The sequence below is a fragment of the Oreochromis aureus genome, linkage group 20 (genome assembly GCF_013358895.1).
Source record: "Oreochromis aureus strain Israel breed Guangdong linkage group 20, ZZ_aureus, whole genome shotgun sequence".
In the NCBI taxonomy this organism is placed as follows: Eukaryota; Metazoa; Chordata; class Actinopteri; order Cichliformes; family Cichlidae; genus Oreochromis; species Oreochromis aureus.
In genome coordinates, this window is record NC_052961.1 from 29,608,998 (window position 1) to 29,628,383 (window position 19,386).

At 39.5% G+C, this 19,386-nt stretch overlaps 1 protein-coding gene across 6 annotated transcripts in view; it reads left to right on the top strand.

Annotated features, from left to right (window-relative positions):
• Positions 1–19,386, top strand: part of LOC116311213 (MICOS complex subunit mic25a-like) — a 72,376-nt gene that overhangs the window by 39,264 nt on the left and 13,726 nt on the right. For 3 of the 6 annotated variants that reach the window (XM_039604390.1, XM_031728270.2, XM_039604391.1), the window contains one exon: positions 11,842–11,977. In XM_039604390.1, coding sequence (XP_039460324.1) covers positions 11,842–11,934 — 93 coding nt within the window. In that variant the 3' untranslated portion in view covers positions 11,935–11,977. Of the gene's footprint in view, positions 1–1,061; positions 1,798–11,841; positions 11,978–19,386 lie in introns of those variants that run through there. The other 3 variants (XM_039604389.1, XM_039604393.1, XM_039604394.1) reach the window with 3 other exon arrangements.

A 19,386-nucleotide genomic window follows, 5' to 3' on the forward strand; every position in this document is an offset into this window, starting at 1 on the left:
AGGAAAATGTATTTATTCACTTTATATTGACTAAACGGTATTGTTTAAAAGCACGCAAAGAAACTAACAGGGAACAGTTGTGTAATGTTTTTGAAAATCTTACCCTAACAAAAAATTGGAAACTGTATTGTACTAGTGTACTGCTATATAGCCATCGATAGACTGATTTAACTGACATAAGAAGATTGTGCAGAAATCCTCCAACAGTGGAACTGAGAGAAACGTCTTTTATGTTTGCAGAAGGCAAACGGACAGTGTCATCTTCTAACTAACTATTGAGTAATCTGAGGGAAACTTCAGGAAGACCTTAGTTTTCAAAACTATCTGAGGGAAGTTTCTGAGTGCTGAGCTGTAGAACAAAGCTACTGTAAAATAAGATGTGGGTGACTCGTAAACCGCCCAAGCTCCACTGTCCATGTTATTCTGTGCTTTGTATAAGCATGTGTTTATGCGTGCTGGTATGTGTGGGATGTGTTTAATCCACAGTTTAATCCTTGGCTTTGGCTGGCAGCACTCTGGGGCTTGAGGAAGCCAAAGAGCACAGGGCCAATGTGTCACCATGCTGTGTGTCTGTGTGTCTGTGCGTGTCTGTGTGTGTGTGTGTGTGTGTGTGTGTATGAAAGGAAAAAGAAGATGAAGAGAGTAAGAAATTCTGCAACCTGTAGCACTCTAAAATGTCAAACTCAATGGAGCATAATAGAACAGCCTCAGTAACTTTCCTATCATTCCTTGCCTTTCATTGCTTTGCCTTCTTTGTCCAACTCTTCAGGCCTGCCAATTACAAATTACTTTTTTTCCCTTCATTTTCTAGAAGTTCACTGCATTCCAGATTTCTTAACCATATTCTGACATTTTTTATGTAATAAGAAAGATTTTTCAAGCATAGTTCACATTTTGATTATAGCATACCATTTCTCCTCCTACTACAGATACCTACAGGTCAAGTAACCAGCAATTGTTAAGTACTGTTAATCAGAAAAACATACAACACTTTCAAGTCTGTACATACGTATTTTAACCAGGTTATTTCCACTTTTCATTCCACTATTGTTTCATGACAGTCCAGACAAATTGGAATTCCCGCAGAAATCAGGGGTTGACAGAGAGATACATGGGGTGTATAAAGAGATGGATCCAGACAACAGAGACTGATGGAGAAGAAACTACTTCTGTGAGTGCACTGGTGTTTCACAGAGACGTGGCTACAGGAATTACCCCAGATCGCATTGTTATCATTGACATCTGTCAGACAGCTCAGTCTACATGGTACACCAGGGAGGGGCAAAGAAAGAGGCAGAAGGTCTGCTGCCTTTATTAATAACACATTGTGGTACCTTGGACAGATTCCTGTGAAGGACTGTTTGTTTAGCCCAGATGTTGAAGTGCATCTGCCTGCACCTAACACACAAAGAGAACTATCATGTACTGTCTTGGATGCTGTTGTCTGTCCTTCGACTAACCAGGCAACCACATATGTCATGTTGATACAAATTACTATATATATGGTTCATACATTTGATGAAAGACCTCTATTATGCTTTTGCTGTTATAAGTTTTGTCCAAATACAGTTTCAATAGTTTGTGGAATGGGCTGTGATGTCGATATCTGTAGTCTGCTTGTGTGGTAGTTTATCCATCAAATTGTCACAAAATAAGCAAATGTTATAAAAAATAAGCTATTAATTATTGCCAACCCCGTCCCCGAGGCCTCCAGCCTCCCACTTTCCCCCATTTCAGGTTAGTATATGTTGGTTAACAGTGTTGCACAATTTTGCAGTTTGCTTTGAAGAGCCATCAGTTTCACAAGCCTAAAACTGAAGTGCTGGCAGGTTATTTACTCTCCTAGAGTGGGATTACAGACAGTGAGAGATAAACTAAGGTAGGGTCTTGTTAGAAGAGTCAGTCAATGGCTCTCAATCTAAAACAGATTTCTGCAGTAGTTCAGAGCAGCTCAGTTTTATGAGTAGTGCACCACATGTGGCCTCTCTGTTTTCCAGCTGCCACAAAAAAATATATAAATGTTTAAATAAATGATGTCTCATATCGATGTCCTGTGGCTGTAGACGTTTCATAAACAACATTGTTGTTCTGAAACAAAGAGATTGATGTAGTTTCTGATATCCACTTAGCAAATATAAAACTCTTCTTCTAACTTGACAGGTTTTTCACACGTTGGCAGTAGAATTGGAGTGAAAGAGACATTGTGATGACAACGGCCTCCTCTTCAGAGTATTCGAATGGGAGTAAAATGGAGACAGGCAAGATATACTGTTTACCCACATCAGATCACCAGGGTCAATAATCCAAGGTGTTTTAACAAGGCCAGCTGTCTGTTACGGTGGTAGTCCAACTAGTCTTAATAGCCACCCTTTGTCAGATTCTTCCAGCATGTGTCAGAACGTACCAGTCAACAGAGATCACTCAGTCATAGAGCTGACGAGTTGAGTCCAGACGATAAGCAGCCTAGTTCGCAGTTGTTGCTGTGCTGTAAGAGAAAAGCCAATCAAATACAAGTCTGGATTGCAAATAGATTTACAGCAACCTGAATTTGAATAGAAATGCTGTCAAATAAAGTTATGAAGATTAGGTGTAAGATTGGGTGTACAAATCAGTCCCGCATCAGCTACAGATGGATCCACACCCTACATATAAGCTTGCTGCATTTTGTATATTCTTGTTTTCTCTATCATAGATACCTTAAACAGGCTTCGTCTTATTCTTTAACCTTTAGGCAGCTACCTGCTGCAGACTGTATTTATTTGTGATCAGCAGTGTTGGGTAAGTTACTTTAAATTAGTAACTTAGTTACATTACTAGTTACTTCTCTAAAAAGTAACTCAGTTACTTCAAGTTACTCGTTACTTTCAAAGTAACTAGTTACTAGGAAAGTAACTTTGGTTTTACTCAGAATTCTCTTGTTAATGTGTTGCTTCCCTAACTGGATACCCAGCAAGACTGCCAGTCTTCTAGCTTGCTTACTTGCCACAAGTGCACTGTGCCACCTACCAATAGAAAGGAAAAAATAATGTGCACATTTCCACGAGAGAAATCACGCCTGGACCGTCGTTGACCGCCGCCATGATTCTAGCCTGCTTTTACATCCAACACAAAACTGCAGTCGTGGTGCTTTTGATTGCACTCAGAACTTGGAAATTCTGCCTTCTGAATAGGAAGATGTAGGTAACACCAGACTGCAGATGAGCTGCATACAGGGCTGGACTGGAACAAAAAAAAAATCGTCGGGGAATTTGACTAGAGACCGGCCCACCATTATAGGAAAAATCATAAAGCCTTTGAATGAAAACAAACACTGTTGTGACAGTGATGTACACTGTTCTGATGGTATATATGTATCAATCTATCAATCATTTGTTGTAAGACTCAGATAATTATTTTTTTAAAACCGAGACATTTTAAATGAGAATAATAAAGAAAAGTATTTCCTTGTGCCCCCCTTTCCTGTTAATGCCCTACCTGGCCCCTGGCAAAACTTTGCTAGACCCGCCCCTGCACAGTTACCAGCTGTCAGCTACGTAGAAAAGGATCCTGGTGTTATTTGTCTCTCAGAAACAGTTCATAACTTCCCTTCAACTCATCCATGTCACCTAAAAGGTAAACCTGTTTCTCCATCACCTGTTCAGCTCTGATGATTCAGTAAGGACATCTCCTGGTTTCATCTTCATGTTTCCCTCTCACCAGATAACCAAACCGATATCATGACCAGCAGCTTTACAGCTGTGGCTCCAGCAAACATCAGCTGATACTAGAAATTAATATTAAATAAATTCTAACAACAGCTGATCAAGCTTAAACGTGCTGCTGTTGTTTAGCGCGACATCCGCTGGTTTCCTCTTTCTGGCGCAAAGTGGGCGATAAATAAACAAGAGAAAAAGCCGATCAGCTGATCATTGATCAGTTTCGTGATTGAAGTAGAAACAGGAGAGGAGAGAATGAGAGAAGAAGAGGCAGCTGTGCAGCTTCAGCTTTGTGTCTTTTTCATTGTAGCTGAAGTCCGGGACAAACTGTGTTCCTTTTCACCTCAGTGCGAAACGCGAAATATTTTCTCTGAATACGAGACGATTCTGTTTTTTACGGGGACGGTTGGCAACTCTAATAATTAACCGTATGAACAAAATAAAGTTCAACATCAGTAACATAGCACCCACCCAGCTGTATAGAAACTCCGTCATGCTAGCTAGCACGCATGAGTACGAAAAAAGTCAGCATACTGAAAATAAACTCCACCTAAACTTGGTTTATATCTGACTCCGATAGACTGCAGGTCATAACTTCTTACCTGAAGTTCAGTTCACCTGACACGCGGACCGGCGGCCGCTTCGGGTCTCTCCTCTTGCCTCCCTTTTCCTTCATCCACCTGCTGACTTCCACCACTTGCTAATGTTATTGAATCTGTGGAAGCTCCGCGATAGCACCACACCTAAGTAACGAGTAATGAGCCTATCTAAATCCCAGTAACGAGTAAGCGTTCCTGGTTTTGGCATAATAACTAGTTACCGTGCTCGTTACCACAATAATAACGTAGTTACTGTAACGCGTTACTTAATAACGCGTTAGTCCCAACACTGGTGATCAGCAATTTATTGGTTAGTTTAGAACTGACAGCAAAAAAAGAAAAACTAAGACAATAGGAAGGGGGCAGCTGTAGTGGAGCTGTAATGGAAAATCATATCACCTGTTACTTTCAATATTTCCCGACAGCAGAATCTGTTTTTGCTTCAGTCGGAATTTTAACGGATTTGTCCTTCACATAGATCCACAGTTTTCTACCGCCTGTGATCGAAAAACTAAATTCACTACGGTGTCCCACAACATATAATCTCTAAGCTACATAAGCTATAATCTTTGTTTCTTTGGACATTTGTGCAGTTCACTCTGGTATAGCAGACTGGATTCACATTCATGTATGAATGGATTTGAGAAGTTGCCGTTTCCAGTGAAGAATGAGAAATTATGTTGTTCAGTAGATTGTTTATTTATTTTTTGCCCAGTTTCCTCTGGGGTATAATGTTTAATAAAAACAAATGAGAAGTTTATTAGTTTATGTACAACTTAAAATTGGTGATTAAAAAATAAGATGACAGTTTACAAAAACAAGAACAGGCATAGATGAATTATTACACAATATATGGTTTTTATTTTAAAACTAGGACCTAAGTGGTGTTCATCTTTATTTCTATTATGCACGTTTTCCAGATGGACACACACAGATTCTTTACAGTATTTTTTTATGGAAATCTTTTGCATTACAGTCATCAGAGAGACTGTGGAAAGCTTAGTGAAACGATGTGTGCAGCATTGTTAAAGGACTGACAAAAGTGAGAGGGAGTCCTTTAACTTCAGTGTTTGCGTGAGACAAAGTGAAGTCTGAGCACTACTATATAGTGAACCCTCTCTTCTGGGTTACGGTTGTGATGGAATAGGCGAGATGGGAGAGGATGAGTGAAGGAGTGTAGAGAAACAAGATAGGGGGGAAGAGCATATGTGCCCTGAGTCAATTGAAAAGCTGTCAGGGAGCAGGTGCCTACAAGCTACAAGCTAGAGATAAGAGGCAACCCTTTCTCTGTAGCTGTTTTCCTCTTCACCTGTCCTGCTCTATCTCTCTTTCTTATTATCGTCTTTTTTCCACCACCACGCCAGTATTAATCAAACCGCTAACATTAGAGTAGTCGGAGTGATTCAGAACCTCCAGTGTGCCAAAATGTCATTACCTAATAACCTGTTTACCTCACGTTCTGTTGTTGCTGTCATAGGAGAACCTGTTTTTAGTCTGGTTTAAAGCGAATCTGTCTTTAGTTTTTAAAGATTGGACTTCTTTAGAACTCTTTGTTACCAGGAGCACATAGACACGTGGTCTTCATTAGATCAGCTTTTAATTTGTGGACTTGTTTTGCTTTTCCACCATTTGTCGTTGGACCCAGGTGTTTGAGGTTTTGCGTTTATTATGATTGTGGTTTTGCTGATGTTTCAGGTTTTTATTCCTTTTAGAATTTTGGTCAGAATTTATTTTACTATAAATAGAGTTGCTGTTTTTTATTTACTTGGGTTTACACATCTTGGTTATCTTAAGATTGTATATATTCTCTATGGTTTATTTTCTAGTCTTGTTAATAGTGTTATATTAAGTCAGTGATGACTTCAGGTTTATAATTATTTCCCTTTGTCTTTCCATTCTGTTTCTTTCATCAGTCTCATTCCTCTCTACTCTTTTGTCTTCTCCTGTGTTAAGTTTGTTTAGATGTTTTATGTTGGTAACTGTTGTTCCCTGTGCATGTGTTGATTTTCACCCTCCCTCCCACCGTCTCGTTATGTTAATTATCTTAAGCTGTGTTCCCACCTGTACCTCTTCCCTCATTACCTCTTGTATATTTTGTCAGTCTTCCTTTGTCCTGTGCTGCGTTGTTGTTTGCGTGTGTTTCCTTTGCTCTGCTTTGCCCGTGTTTCTCAAGTATGTTCTGGAAGTTTGGCTTCGTGCCCTGTTAGCTTTTAAATTTTGGGCTTTGTGAGTTTACTCGACCAAGAAACATTAAAGGTTGTTTCAAGTTTCTTTCCATCTCGAGAGTGCTGCATTTGGATCCATATGGTTTTGTTTTCTACACAACATTTCATCACACCATCCCCATCTTGGTATTTTGATTGGTTTACGGAGGCTGACAGGGAAAAGCAGGACTCTGCACAAATTGTCTGTCACATGGTTGCAGTGCCCTGAATCACACCCTGCTTTGTTTTTAAATTTATGGAAAGAAAAGAGAGCAAAACATTGTTATTCATGTGACAAAGACATAGTTTTGATGGTTTTTTGTGACATCACATAGCATACTACTGCCACAATGAGAAGTTAATTTTATTAGATTAATAATCTTAATCTTAATAAGAACAAAATCAAATAACATTAAATCATTGTTTGGATTTTATTTTGTTTGCATAAATTATGATTATTTTTTTAGCATTATATACAAAAGTAGCTGACATATAATCCAGGTCAGTGCCTGTGGTGCTGTCAAATAAAGCAGCCTTAATTCCAATTAATTTAAAAAATGCATTTATTGTAATTTAATTCTGAAATATAGCTCATGTTAAGAGCATGATTGTAGTTGGAGGCTATTATTGGAATAACAAAGCAATGTGTCTGCTCACACACGAGGTATTCCAGACTTCCTACACTACGTCATAGCATTTCATTCTCTCCATTTTTTGTTTTTTTCTCTCCTCGGGTGCTTATTTGTATGAGATGTTAACACGATTTTCTAATTACTTGCCTGAAACACATTAGAGATACCAGCCCTTTGTAGTTGACAGGATAGAAATAAAATGGCGTATAGGACAAACAATGCCTCATATGTATAGCCAAAGCCATTAAGGAAAAACACAAAAACATCACTCTTAACTCTGAGAGAAGCGCGGTTTCGAGGCGATAAAAGCATCTTCCTTATCAGTCTCGTAGCTTTCCCGGAGGCTTTTGTAGTCGCTGGTGTGTTTTCGTGTCTCTTCCGTTTTCCAATTTCTCACCCTTTCATTTCTCTCCCTCTCTTTGTCTTGGTAAGCTGCGTGGTCCAGAAGTCTGAGGCCTCTGTGTTCTGCCCGCCTCCGCCTTCTCTCCCGGAGATTAAAAATAATGGGCAGCACCATTAATTAAGCGACTAATCTTACTGTTTATGTTTTGTCATATTTACTGCTCACAGATGCGTGGAGTACCCCACCACCACCACAAAAAAAAGTAAAAATTGCTATTTCCACTCGCATTTAGAGTGCTTCTGCAGCACGCGCACACAAAAATGAACAACAACAACCCCATACATGGCTCAGCGGGCTGTCAGAGATGCCACTTTACCTCATTCCAGCTAAAAAAAAAAAAAGGAAAGAAGTCCCACCACCCCCCACCCCGCTCTCCTCCTCTTATTTATTTATTTTCGTAAGCGGCTCAGTTAATATTGTTGATTTAAGACCTCACCTTCAATTTGGTGTAGCATGTGGACAGAGCTTTAGCTTTTGCTGCAGCTGAACCAATTTTCTGCTTCAAGCGCCTTTAATAAACCACGTAGCGCTATCAGGAGGCTTTGGCTTCCCTGATGAAGGCCATTTATTTCAAATTAAAGGAGAGTTCCTTATCTTTGGCGGCCTCAAACGGAGGGGGAGATAAAGATGGCACGCTTTGGTGTCGTACTCTCTGTGTTGTTAATGGTGGGACCAAAAAGAAAAAAAAAAGAGGAGAAGGAGGAGGGCGGGCGAGGGAGAGAAAAAAGTAAAAAAGAAGACAGAGTTGGAGAGAAGGCGAAAAGTGGAAGAAGAGCGATTAAACAGGAGAGAGAAACCATTGGAGGTTGTTTGGGGGGAACCGAGTAATCTGATAGGCTGTCATCTTCTTCAATTGGGCTTCTAAAAGAAAGCCAATTGATGCTTCATTCCATCCCTTCCATCATTCTATCTCACTTCCTCTGTTTTTTCCTCTTCGTCTCTGTTCGTTTTCCTCTTTAACCTCGATCACCTGCGCTCAGATAAACTCCGTCGCCGCATCCATGATATTTTTCCTGATGATAAAGTGTTTGCATGGATATGGATATGCAGTAATTGAAACGATGGGGTCAGCTTCTCTTCATGAGTCAAAGTCAAAAAGAGCCTTTAATTTGGCTTTCAATTAAATCCGGTGTTAAACGCTCCTCATGGAGAAAGCGAGCAGGGACACAGTGCGGAGATCGACGTGTTGGCATGTAGGGAAGTGCGTGCGTGCACGGCGCCCTTTGATGTTTACAGCGTACGTGTGCGCACGTGCCTGTCTATACCTGCGTGGGTGTACATAACTCGCTTGTCTCTGCTTCAATCAGTCAGAATCCATTACTGCAAGGCGCCCAGGCAGCAAGCCTGTCGTAGTTAACAATCACACAGATAGACAGGCAAAGACGAATTATAATACAGCCCACATATCAAATTAAACACGGCTAATTCAATCTCTCAAAGCACACTTTTCTGCTGTATTTGATCAGAATGATCCTACCCACTCAATTAAGTACGATTTAGCGCTAATTGTATGATTCGCAGTGAGGCACGTACCATACACCCCATAGGTTGTTCAAACAGGTTGGCACGTCTAGGTGTGAATTGTTTTTACATCTTCACTTCCAATTTTTTACTTTTTCTTAAAAGAGTTTCTTTTGTTCTGATCTGAGACAAAATTAAATTAAAAAGACATCTTTAACCCACAGCTGTAAAACAAGTGTTCGAAATTAAACACTACAGTTTGTTTGGTATTGTTACAGGTATAGACAGGGGAAACAATTGAAATTGGTAAAGATGTTCATAAAGTATCTTAGCCCTAAGGTGAAAAACTGTGGAGAGTCAGGAGAAGTACTTTTGAGAAGGCTTAAGAGCTTCTAAAGCAACGAGAAAGCCGTGGAAAGTGTAGTTGTGCCAGAGCACTGGAAGCACCATCCACTGCTATCCCCCCCACACTTAAGTGAGGAAATGGCATATTTGTGATTTGCATAGTACAGTTATTTCTCATGTGTCATGCAAAAGGTCCAGTATAAAAAACTGCTGCAAAGCTGCCAAATTGAAGTTGTGCTGTTTGATTCACATCAGTTTATGAAGTGAGTAACATGTAAACATCCCAATTTAAAGAGTGAGTTTATTTTTTAAACCTCCTCTAACACAGCTGAGATTAAAGTTGGACACACTGCTAACTTCATGCAGTCTTAATGTTTGATGGTGTGATCATAGTTGATCAGCGTTACGAGATGGGATCCAAAAGTTCAGGGGGGAGTCCCTAAAAAATGAAAAAGCTTCCCTGATTTAATCGCCCTTCACAATCATTTTTTTGAGTCCAGCCAGCTTTCAATGCAGCTAATGTTGTTAAGACTGCTCAGTAGAAGTCCTGTTCTCTCCTCCACATCCAGAGGAAATAAGAAGAGAATATGAAAGCTTCTAATTGTTTGTGAGATCCTTCTGCAGATGGAAGTTTGTGATAGACCAGAGTCCTCGCTGCTGCACTGTTGCATTTCCCCACTTTTCGCCAAATATATCAGTGTTGTGATCGTTTTTGTTACCTCCACCAATAATGTTATGTTTTTCGTAGTGTTGCTTGTGTGCGTGTTGTCATTCTGTCTGTAAACACGATAGCTTTGCGAGGGTGTAGAGTGGGCTCATGTTAACAATTCATTAAAACTTGGCTCACCTTCACTAACGGCTTCAATGTCATCTTAATGATTTATCGGCCTAAATTTGATGAAAAGCCTTATAACTTTGAAACTTTATTGTCAACATGTCGAAAGTACAATATAAAGATTTAAAATAACATGTCAAACTTGACCTCTGACCTCACTTTTACATTTTACGCATACCTTTCTTTAAAGTTGTCCCCAAAATGTATTATATCTTTAAAGAAAGTATTAGCTTATTAGCTTCATGTCCAGTTATTTACAATTCAGTGCCTATTATCCATGACCTACTCCTACATAATGTTTATATACAAAGTACAACACTGTTGCCTTTAAAGTAAATACTCGGAGGGCTTCTTGTTTGTGCTGCTACATCAGGAAGTGAGCACATCTCTAATGAGACTGATCACAAAGCCTGAGTGATCTAACCTGCAGTGTTTCATTAGTTTACTGTCACTTAGTTTTCCTGCGTGTTCTCTGCTGCTTCAGAAACTGGTAGCAGTCTTAAAGATCCTCTTCCCCTCTACTAACAGTTATTCATCATAGATGATCTCTTTAAGCATGCCAGGATGCTTTGTAGATAACCTTTATCTTTACAGGGATTTGTCTAATGGTAAAGTTCAGACAAAGTTCTTCGGACAGCTTGCTATTGTTTAAAAGAATAATTTCAGCATTCGGAAATGCACTTTGCTAATAAAAGCTTTTTAAATAAGGTGCCCAGGAGTACTTGGAGGCCCTTTTTTATTTGTCTGGTACAAATGTTTACTTTGACTCCTGATTATAATTTTGTGATCAAAGGACAAAATCACTGCGACCTCCCGAAACACCGTTTTGGCCATAACTAAGAAATTGTCATTAAGTAATTATGACAAAATTTCACACAGCATATGTTTTGATGCCAGACTATGATGTGCATACCACACCTGACCTTTTGAGTGTAATGTTCTCCAAAAGGGCTCTTTGTGTCAGTATTTAAAACTGTAATCCAAGAACCACATTTCTGAAATGTTTTCAGTGAATGAGTTCCATGAACCAGGTGAGCTGATGAAGTTTTGTGTAGTCACTGTAGTTGACTCTGTCTTGTCTGTCTGTGCCAGCTTCTGCTTTTTGCCTTCCTTTGTTTACAGGCTAGTGTCTGTCTGTCAGTGTGCTGCTGGAGAGTTGGTGAATAACAGGTTTTGGGAGCTTTTCTGCTGAAAATAGCCGTGCTGCCACCAAAACAGCAATAGACAGCTCTCTTGGATACTTACTTGTAAACTTTCATAGATTGTAAATGCATTTTAGATGCTTTTTCTTGCAGCTTTTCTTCCCTCTAAATCAGTCATGAATGTGAAACTGACGGCTAGAGTATTGATTTTTTTTTTAAGTTGTTGTTTTTTGTTTCCATGCAATTGTGACCCAACGTTTTTCTCTTTTTCTGAGCAGCTGACTTACCTGAATTCATGTTACACTGATACTATGTCACCAACTAATCAAAGCTAAACTGATGAATGAAACGTTGATTTACAGAAGATATAAGAATCTGAATGAATGGTGTGATGCCATGAGCTGACTTAGAGAGTTTACTTTTTTATTTTTTTTATTTGAAAGCCTAATTTACACTAGCAGTAAGAAACGGGTACAAAAATGACAGTTTTTTCACTCCGTCTCTCTTGTTTCTTGTCTTTTGCAGGCCTCGCAACACAGAGGCAGTGTGTGCTGGCCTGCAGGCTCAGATTTTATCCTGTTACAGGGACAACAAAGACCAGACCTTAAAGTGTTCTGACCTGGCCAAAGAATACATGCAGTGTATCAATGCTGCAAAAAAGGTGAGAGCTTTTTACAGATCTGCAAAGATATAATAAAAAGTGTCAGGGATGGTGCAAAGTGTTAATGTGTCTTAAATGTAACGCTGAAAACAGAAATCTGAGATTTAATTTTTCATGTTATGAGTACTCCACCTATAGCCTTCACCTATTGTTTTCGCATTTTGGTTCCTCTACGGATGCAAAATAATCTAAAGTAAAAGTGCTTTTATTTTGAAAATGCATTTAGATTGTTTGTAAGGATTTATTCATTTTTATAAATACTAGTATATAAATATACTAGTATTTATAATATATATAAATATACTCTGCTCTGGTAATTATTGTCCATGATGTAAATATGTAAAAATTGTGTTTTTTGTTTTCTGTTCTGTGTCCTGTTCTTTTTGTATATGTGTGTTGTTGTTTTTTTGTTTTGGTTTTTTTGCTGCTGATACAACCAAATTTCCACTTGTGGGACAATTAAAGGATTATTCTATTCTATTCTATAAAGTTGGGGTGTAAATTTAAAGCAGGAGTAGGAGAGATTACAATAACTAATAGTCATTCACCTTAAAAAATGTGTAATCCCACCCCCTCACTGCTAAGTTCTTCTTTAATAGTCGCTTCAGGTTGTTTTTTTTTTAAGTTGGGCTATACGAGGCTACTTTTCAATAGTCGATTTATTACCTGCAGTAGATGACATCGGCACAACCTGGTTTGGAGAAGCAGCCTGGGGTAATGCATGGAAGCTGAGCAGTGCATACATTAGGACTGGGACGACACTGAAAGCCACCTTGATTTAAGCATATGTGATATTTAAATATTTCCATTGCTTCTCTTGCTGTTAGACAGCCTTTAAGGACAGGAAGCTGATGCCAGTTTCCAAAACAGTAATTTGAACTTGCAGGACTACCGCTGAGTGACTTAGGTAGTTTAACACGTTTAATCAAAAACACCAAAGTCACACAATACCACAAACAAATGAACAGATCGAGCATGTCCCGTTTTCTGCGAGGGGAAAATTACTGTTTTTGTCAACAGAGTCTGGTGGCTTTAATGAGACTTCAGGCTTCAGTTCCCAGTATAAAAGGACTGTCTGTTGGCCAGATAAAGCCATGAAAAAATTTTAACTATAGCCTTCAAATAATCCAACCTAACACTTTAATGCACTCCTGTCATCAAAGGAAGTGCAGGGGAATACTTGATGATGACGGTGTCCCTGCAACAATAGAAGGACCCTTAGAGTTTGCTCCCGTTATGTGGCTGATTTTATCGTTAACTTTGATTTTTCTGCGCAGAGGCCAGAACTGTGTCAAAATTGCACCGCTAATAAAGATGCTCTGATGTGTTATGTCAAAAACAATGTATAAAAGAGTGACACAAACACAGCCCCTTAACTATACGTTGCCTTAATAGCAATTTTTTTGTCAGGCAGTGGCGCTTAGTGCTAAATTTCAAGCATTGTCACTGTGGCGTGTTTGTTTTTGTTTGTTTGGGGGTTTTTTTAGCCATAATTCAATGTAACGCAGTTTCTCATACAAAAGTTAGAAGCAGCAGAGTGCCTTCTTCACGTCTGATTAGCTGCCTTGCCATTAACTAAATTAACTAAATTAACAGCAGAGACCCCACTGACACTATTTCTGACACTCTCAGACTTTCACCTGAAAGTGCTGTGAACACTTACAAGGTAGACAAAATGATCTGTGCAGTGTTTTGAGATGCAGTTTGGGGACAGTTGAGAGGTATAGTAACTTGTTAAAAAGGGATATACATTAACAGGTCACTTTATTAGGTACACCTTACTAGTACCGGAAGATGGATACACTCTGGTCATAAATTCATGGACATGGTCAACAATAATACTCAGGTAGGCTGAGGTGATTAAAAGATACTCAGTCTATTAGTCAGTTAGTTAATTACTCAGTCAAGGGGCTTGATTTTGCCTAGAACATATTCCCCACACTATTATCCCCAGCATGAGCTTGAATCTTTGGCACAAGAGAGGATGGTTGTTGTTGTTAATGTTGTTCTGACCCTGCCATCCAAATGCTGTAACAGAAGTAGGAGACTCATCAGACCAAGCAGCATTTTTCTATTGCCCAGTTTATGGGTTGCTGTTGACTTCCTATGAGCTTGAAGCAGTCGGGCCATTCTCGTCTGACCTCTGACATCAACGAGGCATATTGATGGATATTTTCTCTTTTTCGGTCCATTCTCTGTAAACCCGAGAGGTGGTTGAAAATCCCAGCAGATCAGCAGTTTCTGAAATACTTAGACCAGCTAGTCTGGCACCAACAATCATGCCACATTCAAAGTTACTTAAATCGCCTTTCTTCCCTTTTCTGACACTTGGTTTGAACTTCAGCAGGTCATCTTGACATGCCTAAAGTATGCAGTGAGTTGCTACCATGCATTTGGCTGAGCAGATATCTGTGTAAACAAGCAATTGAACAGGTGTACTTAATAAACTGACCTTTTAGTGTATTTGGGGATCTTTTAAATCTGATATTTTTATTGAAAGTGCCTATATTAACATTCTTATGTTCTTTGGAACTGAAGAATACTTAATGAAGTAGCTGATTTGATTTTAAATCAGCAAGAGAGCATCACCCAGTTGATGCAGCAATAACATCTGCAGAATTTTAGGAGGGTATGAAACCAAACCACCCACTCTGTAGACACTGTCTGACTGTAAATAAGATTATATAGTAGTGAGGATAGTTTTTATAGGCTTTTTAGTGATTATTTTATTTATCATGTCTTTAAGCTCTCTTTTTTCCACCTAGTAAAGAGGACGTATTTTATGTGATCAGGCATTGCAGCCAGATTTGTCCTTCATCTTTAGTGTCAAATCATTTTTAAAGTAACTTTTAAAATTCCTCGTGTTGCACTGCCGTTCAGCCTCGCACATAGAAAAGCAGTGATTTGACGGTGAAAATTTCAAGCCAGACCAAATTACCAATTATGCAACGCGTTACACTGACCTGTGCAGGTTTTTGAAGATAAATATAAATATAAATAGATGCTGGAGCATCAAAAGGCAGTTTAAAGGTTACTAACAAAGTTAATTGATGATTAAATATCACAGAATACATTTAGTTAAACAACTGAAAAGAATAAGAGAGGCATATAAAGCTTTTTAAGTTTGATCTAACTTCCAGTTAGTTGGAGTTACTTTACCTCCAGTAAGTCAGTTTCATTTCTGCCTGGCTCATTTTCTAAGCTCTTAGTTTTTCTTTGTTTTGGTGCTAATAAATTATTTTTTTACAGGCTGGATTCCTTATACCAATTTTTTTTCTTTTACTTCTGTAGTCGTAGGGCTCCTGAGATGAATCATCAGTCTGTCTCTGATGATTCGGCTTGGTTATCTACTATTTACTGAATCTTCACTCTTTTTATCTCTCTCATTCCCTTATATTTTTATCCACAATGGAAAACTCAGATATACATTCACTTAGAAAAATTGAACCTTTATACTTCACTTTTTGACACCGCCTAATATTGAGTTCAACCTACCGCTGTTTTATTTAACAGCGTTGAAAAAGTCCTTTGTACATTTCTGCAGCAGCTACAAGTTGACAGAACGTTAGAGAGAAAATGTGAGGAGGAAGCTGCAGGACGGGCTACTCGCAAAGTTTGTGCGGTAGAAGCATTTGAAGGTGTAGCTGCTCATTATGCACTCGAGCAGCGTATTACTGTAGCTCATGCTGGTCTCTGCTCACATCTCCTCTGTATTGCTCAGGGGCAGTGAGGCTTACCCTGGAACACAGTAATACAACGTGTGATAATCAGCTTGCTGAACATTGATACCTCTGCTGTTGTACTGATGTATTGTGTGCACGGATACATGTACTCGTGTGCTCTTTCAGCAGCGTCTGAACTTTTGGTTATGACTTGTATGACAGCATGCAGTCATAAATTCACATTTTTAAATATGCAGCGATGTTTATGTTCTTATATTTGTTGCTTACTAGGATTGTTGTGTCTGCGTATGTGTGTGTGAGTGAGAGAGTGTGCGCGAAAGAGAGTGGGAGACTTTTCTCCGTATATTAGCTGGTGTGAGATAACAAGGAGTGAAGGGAAGACTCTTTGAAGACAGTCTTTAAAGACTACAGCAGAGCATAATAATACGTATATGCTTGTGTGTTTGTGGCGCGTGAATAGCTTGCTACATTGCAGCTTGCTTTAACCTACTCATCAAGGTCTTTCCTCTTGATTGGCCCCTGAGGCATCTCCCTGACTTTCACCCTGTCAATTTGGAAGTTTATAAAGTTCTTCCTCCGTTTTGTGTCTTTAAAAGCTGTCACAGTTAGTTTGGTTATCGCTGATAACTTTTTCCCAGCGCAGTAGCAGTGGCACAGTAAACTCGCCAAGTGCTAGTGAGACAACAATTAGCAGAAGCACATGGATAGTTTTCAAAGTTGATTGCTTATGTTTTTTAAGAAGTGCATTTAACTTACAGACTATCAGTCTGTCCAGTTGTTAAGCAAAGACCATTGTGAAACATTTTTACCTGCTTTGGTCCAGATTAAAGGGATGAAAGCTGCAGTGGAGTGGGAACAACAAGAAAGCCTGAGAAACCTTTACAGGTGCCTCCAGCAGGCTGGTTATGTGTGTTTCTGACATGAAGTGAAGTTTGACAGCCGTTTGTTCCTTGTTCATAGAATTTGGCCATAAACTCCATTTGAAGGTTTGTAAGTAATTGCAAAGTAATATAAACATGCAAACAGATTACCTACATGTTGCAGTCACTCTGAGTACGTCACCACCGATGAGTGCAACCCATTTGCAGCATGTTTCTTTGGGGCTCTGCTCAGCTGGTTGCCATATGGTTGTATTCTAGATAAAAGCGGTATTGCCGAGCACCTCTTTTGTTTAGCAGTTCAAGTGCTGTCCTGCAGCATGTATGACCTTTTTAGAATTTCAGTTTCAAATCTACGAGGTTCTGGCTGAACTAATAGAGTTAATCACTGTGTTATCACAGATTGCACAAATTTTCCAAACTGGTCCCATTCAATCCCAAACTGATAGCACTGATATTTTATCTGCGTCTCGATGCACCAAAGACGCTTTAAAAACAGCAACTCACTGTGATTGGTCACAGACCTGCTTCCTGTTTTCAAAATCATTTCAATGGCAGCGAGGTCACAAGTTCATTGCACACAGTCACCATTATTTAGTTTGTGCCTCAGGCTGTAGCATAACTGACTTTGTGTCATTCTCTTCATTTCTTTGAGCAGCATAATTATCAGCTAGGCCGACTTTGGTTTTCTAGTTGTGCTAGCTACATTAGCTCTAACAGTGCTAATACTAAAAATCTCTATCAGCTGCTAATGACACTGTTCAGCTAACACTTTCCGCTTGGCTAACAGCTACTGTGATAGTGTGACAAATGAGGGTTTTTATGACTGCGTAAAAGAGTAAAAAGTATGTCTTGATGCATTCTCAATCATCCAGGAAAGTAAATCTCCAAAAGTTGAATCTGTTCATCTGGACGTAGCGTTTTGTGGGAGAAACGTTTCGTCACTCATCCAAGTGACTTCTTCAGTCTCAGCTGACTGCAGGTTTCCCCAAACCTTATAAACAGTACATTTGCACAATGACTGAAACCAGCCCACTGAGGGAACAATGGGCTGTGAGGTCAGTTCCTTAATCATAATTATGCAAATTCCAAGACCATCTCTGAATCGAGGAGGGGGCCTAAGGGTACATCTTTCGCCATCTTACAATGCTGTGATTGCAGCCATTCCCCAACTCTCTGTGAATGGTACTCATGGCCATTAATCAGTGTTCTTTGATCAGTGGGTTTTGGTCAGTGATTGTTGATCAATGGTCATGGAAATTTGCATAATTATGATTAAGGAACTGACCTCACAGCCCATTGTTCCTTCAGTGGGCTGGTTTCAGTCATTATGCAAATGTACTGTTTATAAGGTTTGGGGAAACCTGCAGTCAGCTGAGACTGAAGAAGTCACTTGGATGAGTGACGAAACGTTTCTCCCACAAAACGCTACGTCCAGATGAACAGATTCAACTTTTGGAGAGTAAAAAGTATGGTTATGTAAAGCTTTTGTACAGATATAAAATCTGTTAACTAACTAAACATCTCTCTTCTAATGTATTTTAAAATGACTCCATCTTAAGAAGGCTTGTAGGCAGAGAGCCTGGGGAAAATTCATAAATGTATTTCATCTTGTTTTTATAAGCAGAGCTGATGAGTAATGTCTTCTGTTTTGTGAATCAAAGTTTTAATCCTTTCAAAATTTTGCAGTGGACTGTGCCACGCAAGAGGGATTACACTACAGCTGGTTAGTTATTTAATAATGATAGGAAATAAGGACGTCTCGGAGGGGAGAGGAACACATGGTGACTTTTCATTCCTGAGCTTTTAAGTGAGTGAAAGAGGGCTTAATTGGGACAAAATTGGTCCCGTTCCTTTTTTGTCTCTCAGCAGAGGTGACTGTGATGTGTTTTGATCAGTGCCACAGCAGGTCAGTAGACAGACATGCATATCGCAGACGTCTTCCTGCTGGGTTATACTTCCATCTTTATGTGTACCCGTGTGCATGTGTTTGTGTGTTTGATGGCAAATGAGAGGGGGATCCCACAGAGCCTGCAGAGACGGTGCAGACAACCTCTAGTCATTATCCTCTGGGAGGCTGTGCCTGATGTGGGCACTACTACATGTAACTCTTACACACTGTCCAGACACTCAGTGGGATTCTCTAGTCATTTATCTGCACTCTCAGATGTGAATACATACACAACACACACACACACATGCTGTCTGTGTGCCTGGTGGGATTCTCAAGTCATTTAGCCTCAGTCTAAGAGACAGCCTGCTTCTGATCAATGTCAGACGCTCACACTCACCATGGAGAGAGGAGTGAAAGACAAGAAACGAGACAGACATGAGAGTGCGCTACTAAAGCGATTTGTAAAAGTCATTTGGAATATCTGAGCAGAGAAACGGGACAGACTGAAAATGTACCGAAAGATGGAAAATACACATGGAAGAGTCCTTTAATCTGAACCATCTAAATAATGTGCCGCTTTAGATCCTTAGTAAGTTTGTGTCATACGAAACATATTTCACGGAAACATAAATATTATACTAGATACTGTGTGCGTAAAGTTAACCAATAGTGAAATCAAAATCTTGGAAACAAAGTCGCAAGCAAGCTGTTTGTGCATCACTGTCAACTTCAAATGTTCAGATGTTAGATTTAAACAGCTCATGTGGTCTCTGTGGTTATGGAGAATTGAAGCCTCTCCCACATCAAAATTGGTTAGACAAGCAGTTTCTGAACATGCAAATGGAGCGCAATGAATTCATGATTCAGTCTAATATCAGGGAACATCGCGTTTGAAGTCGTTTGGCTTGTGGACCAGGAAGTGTGCTCTTAACATGGGAAAATATAGATGCAGAT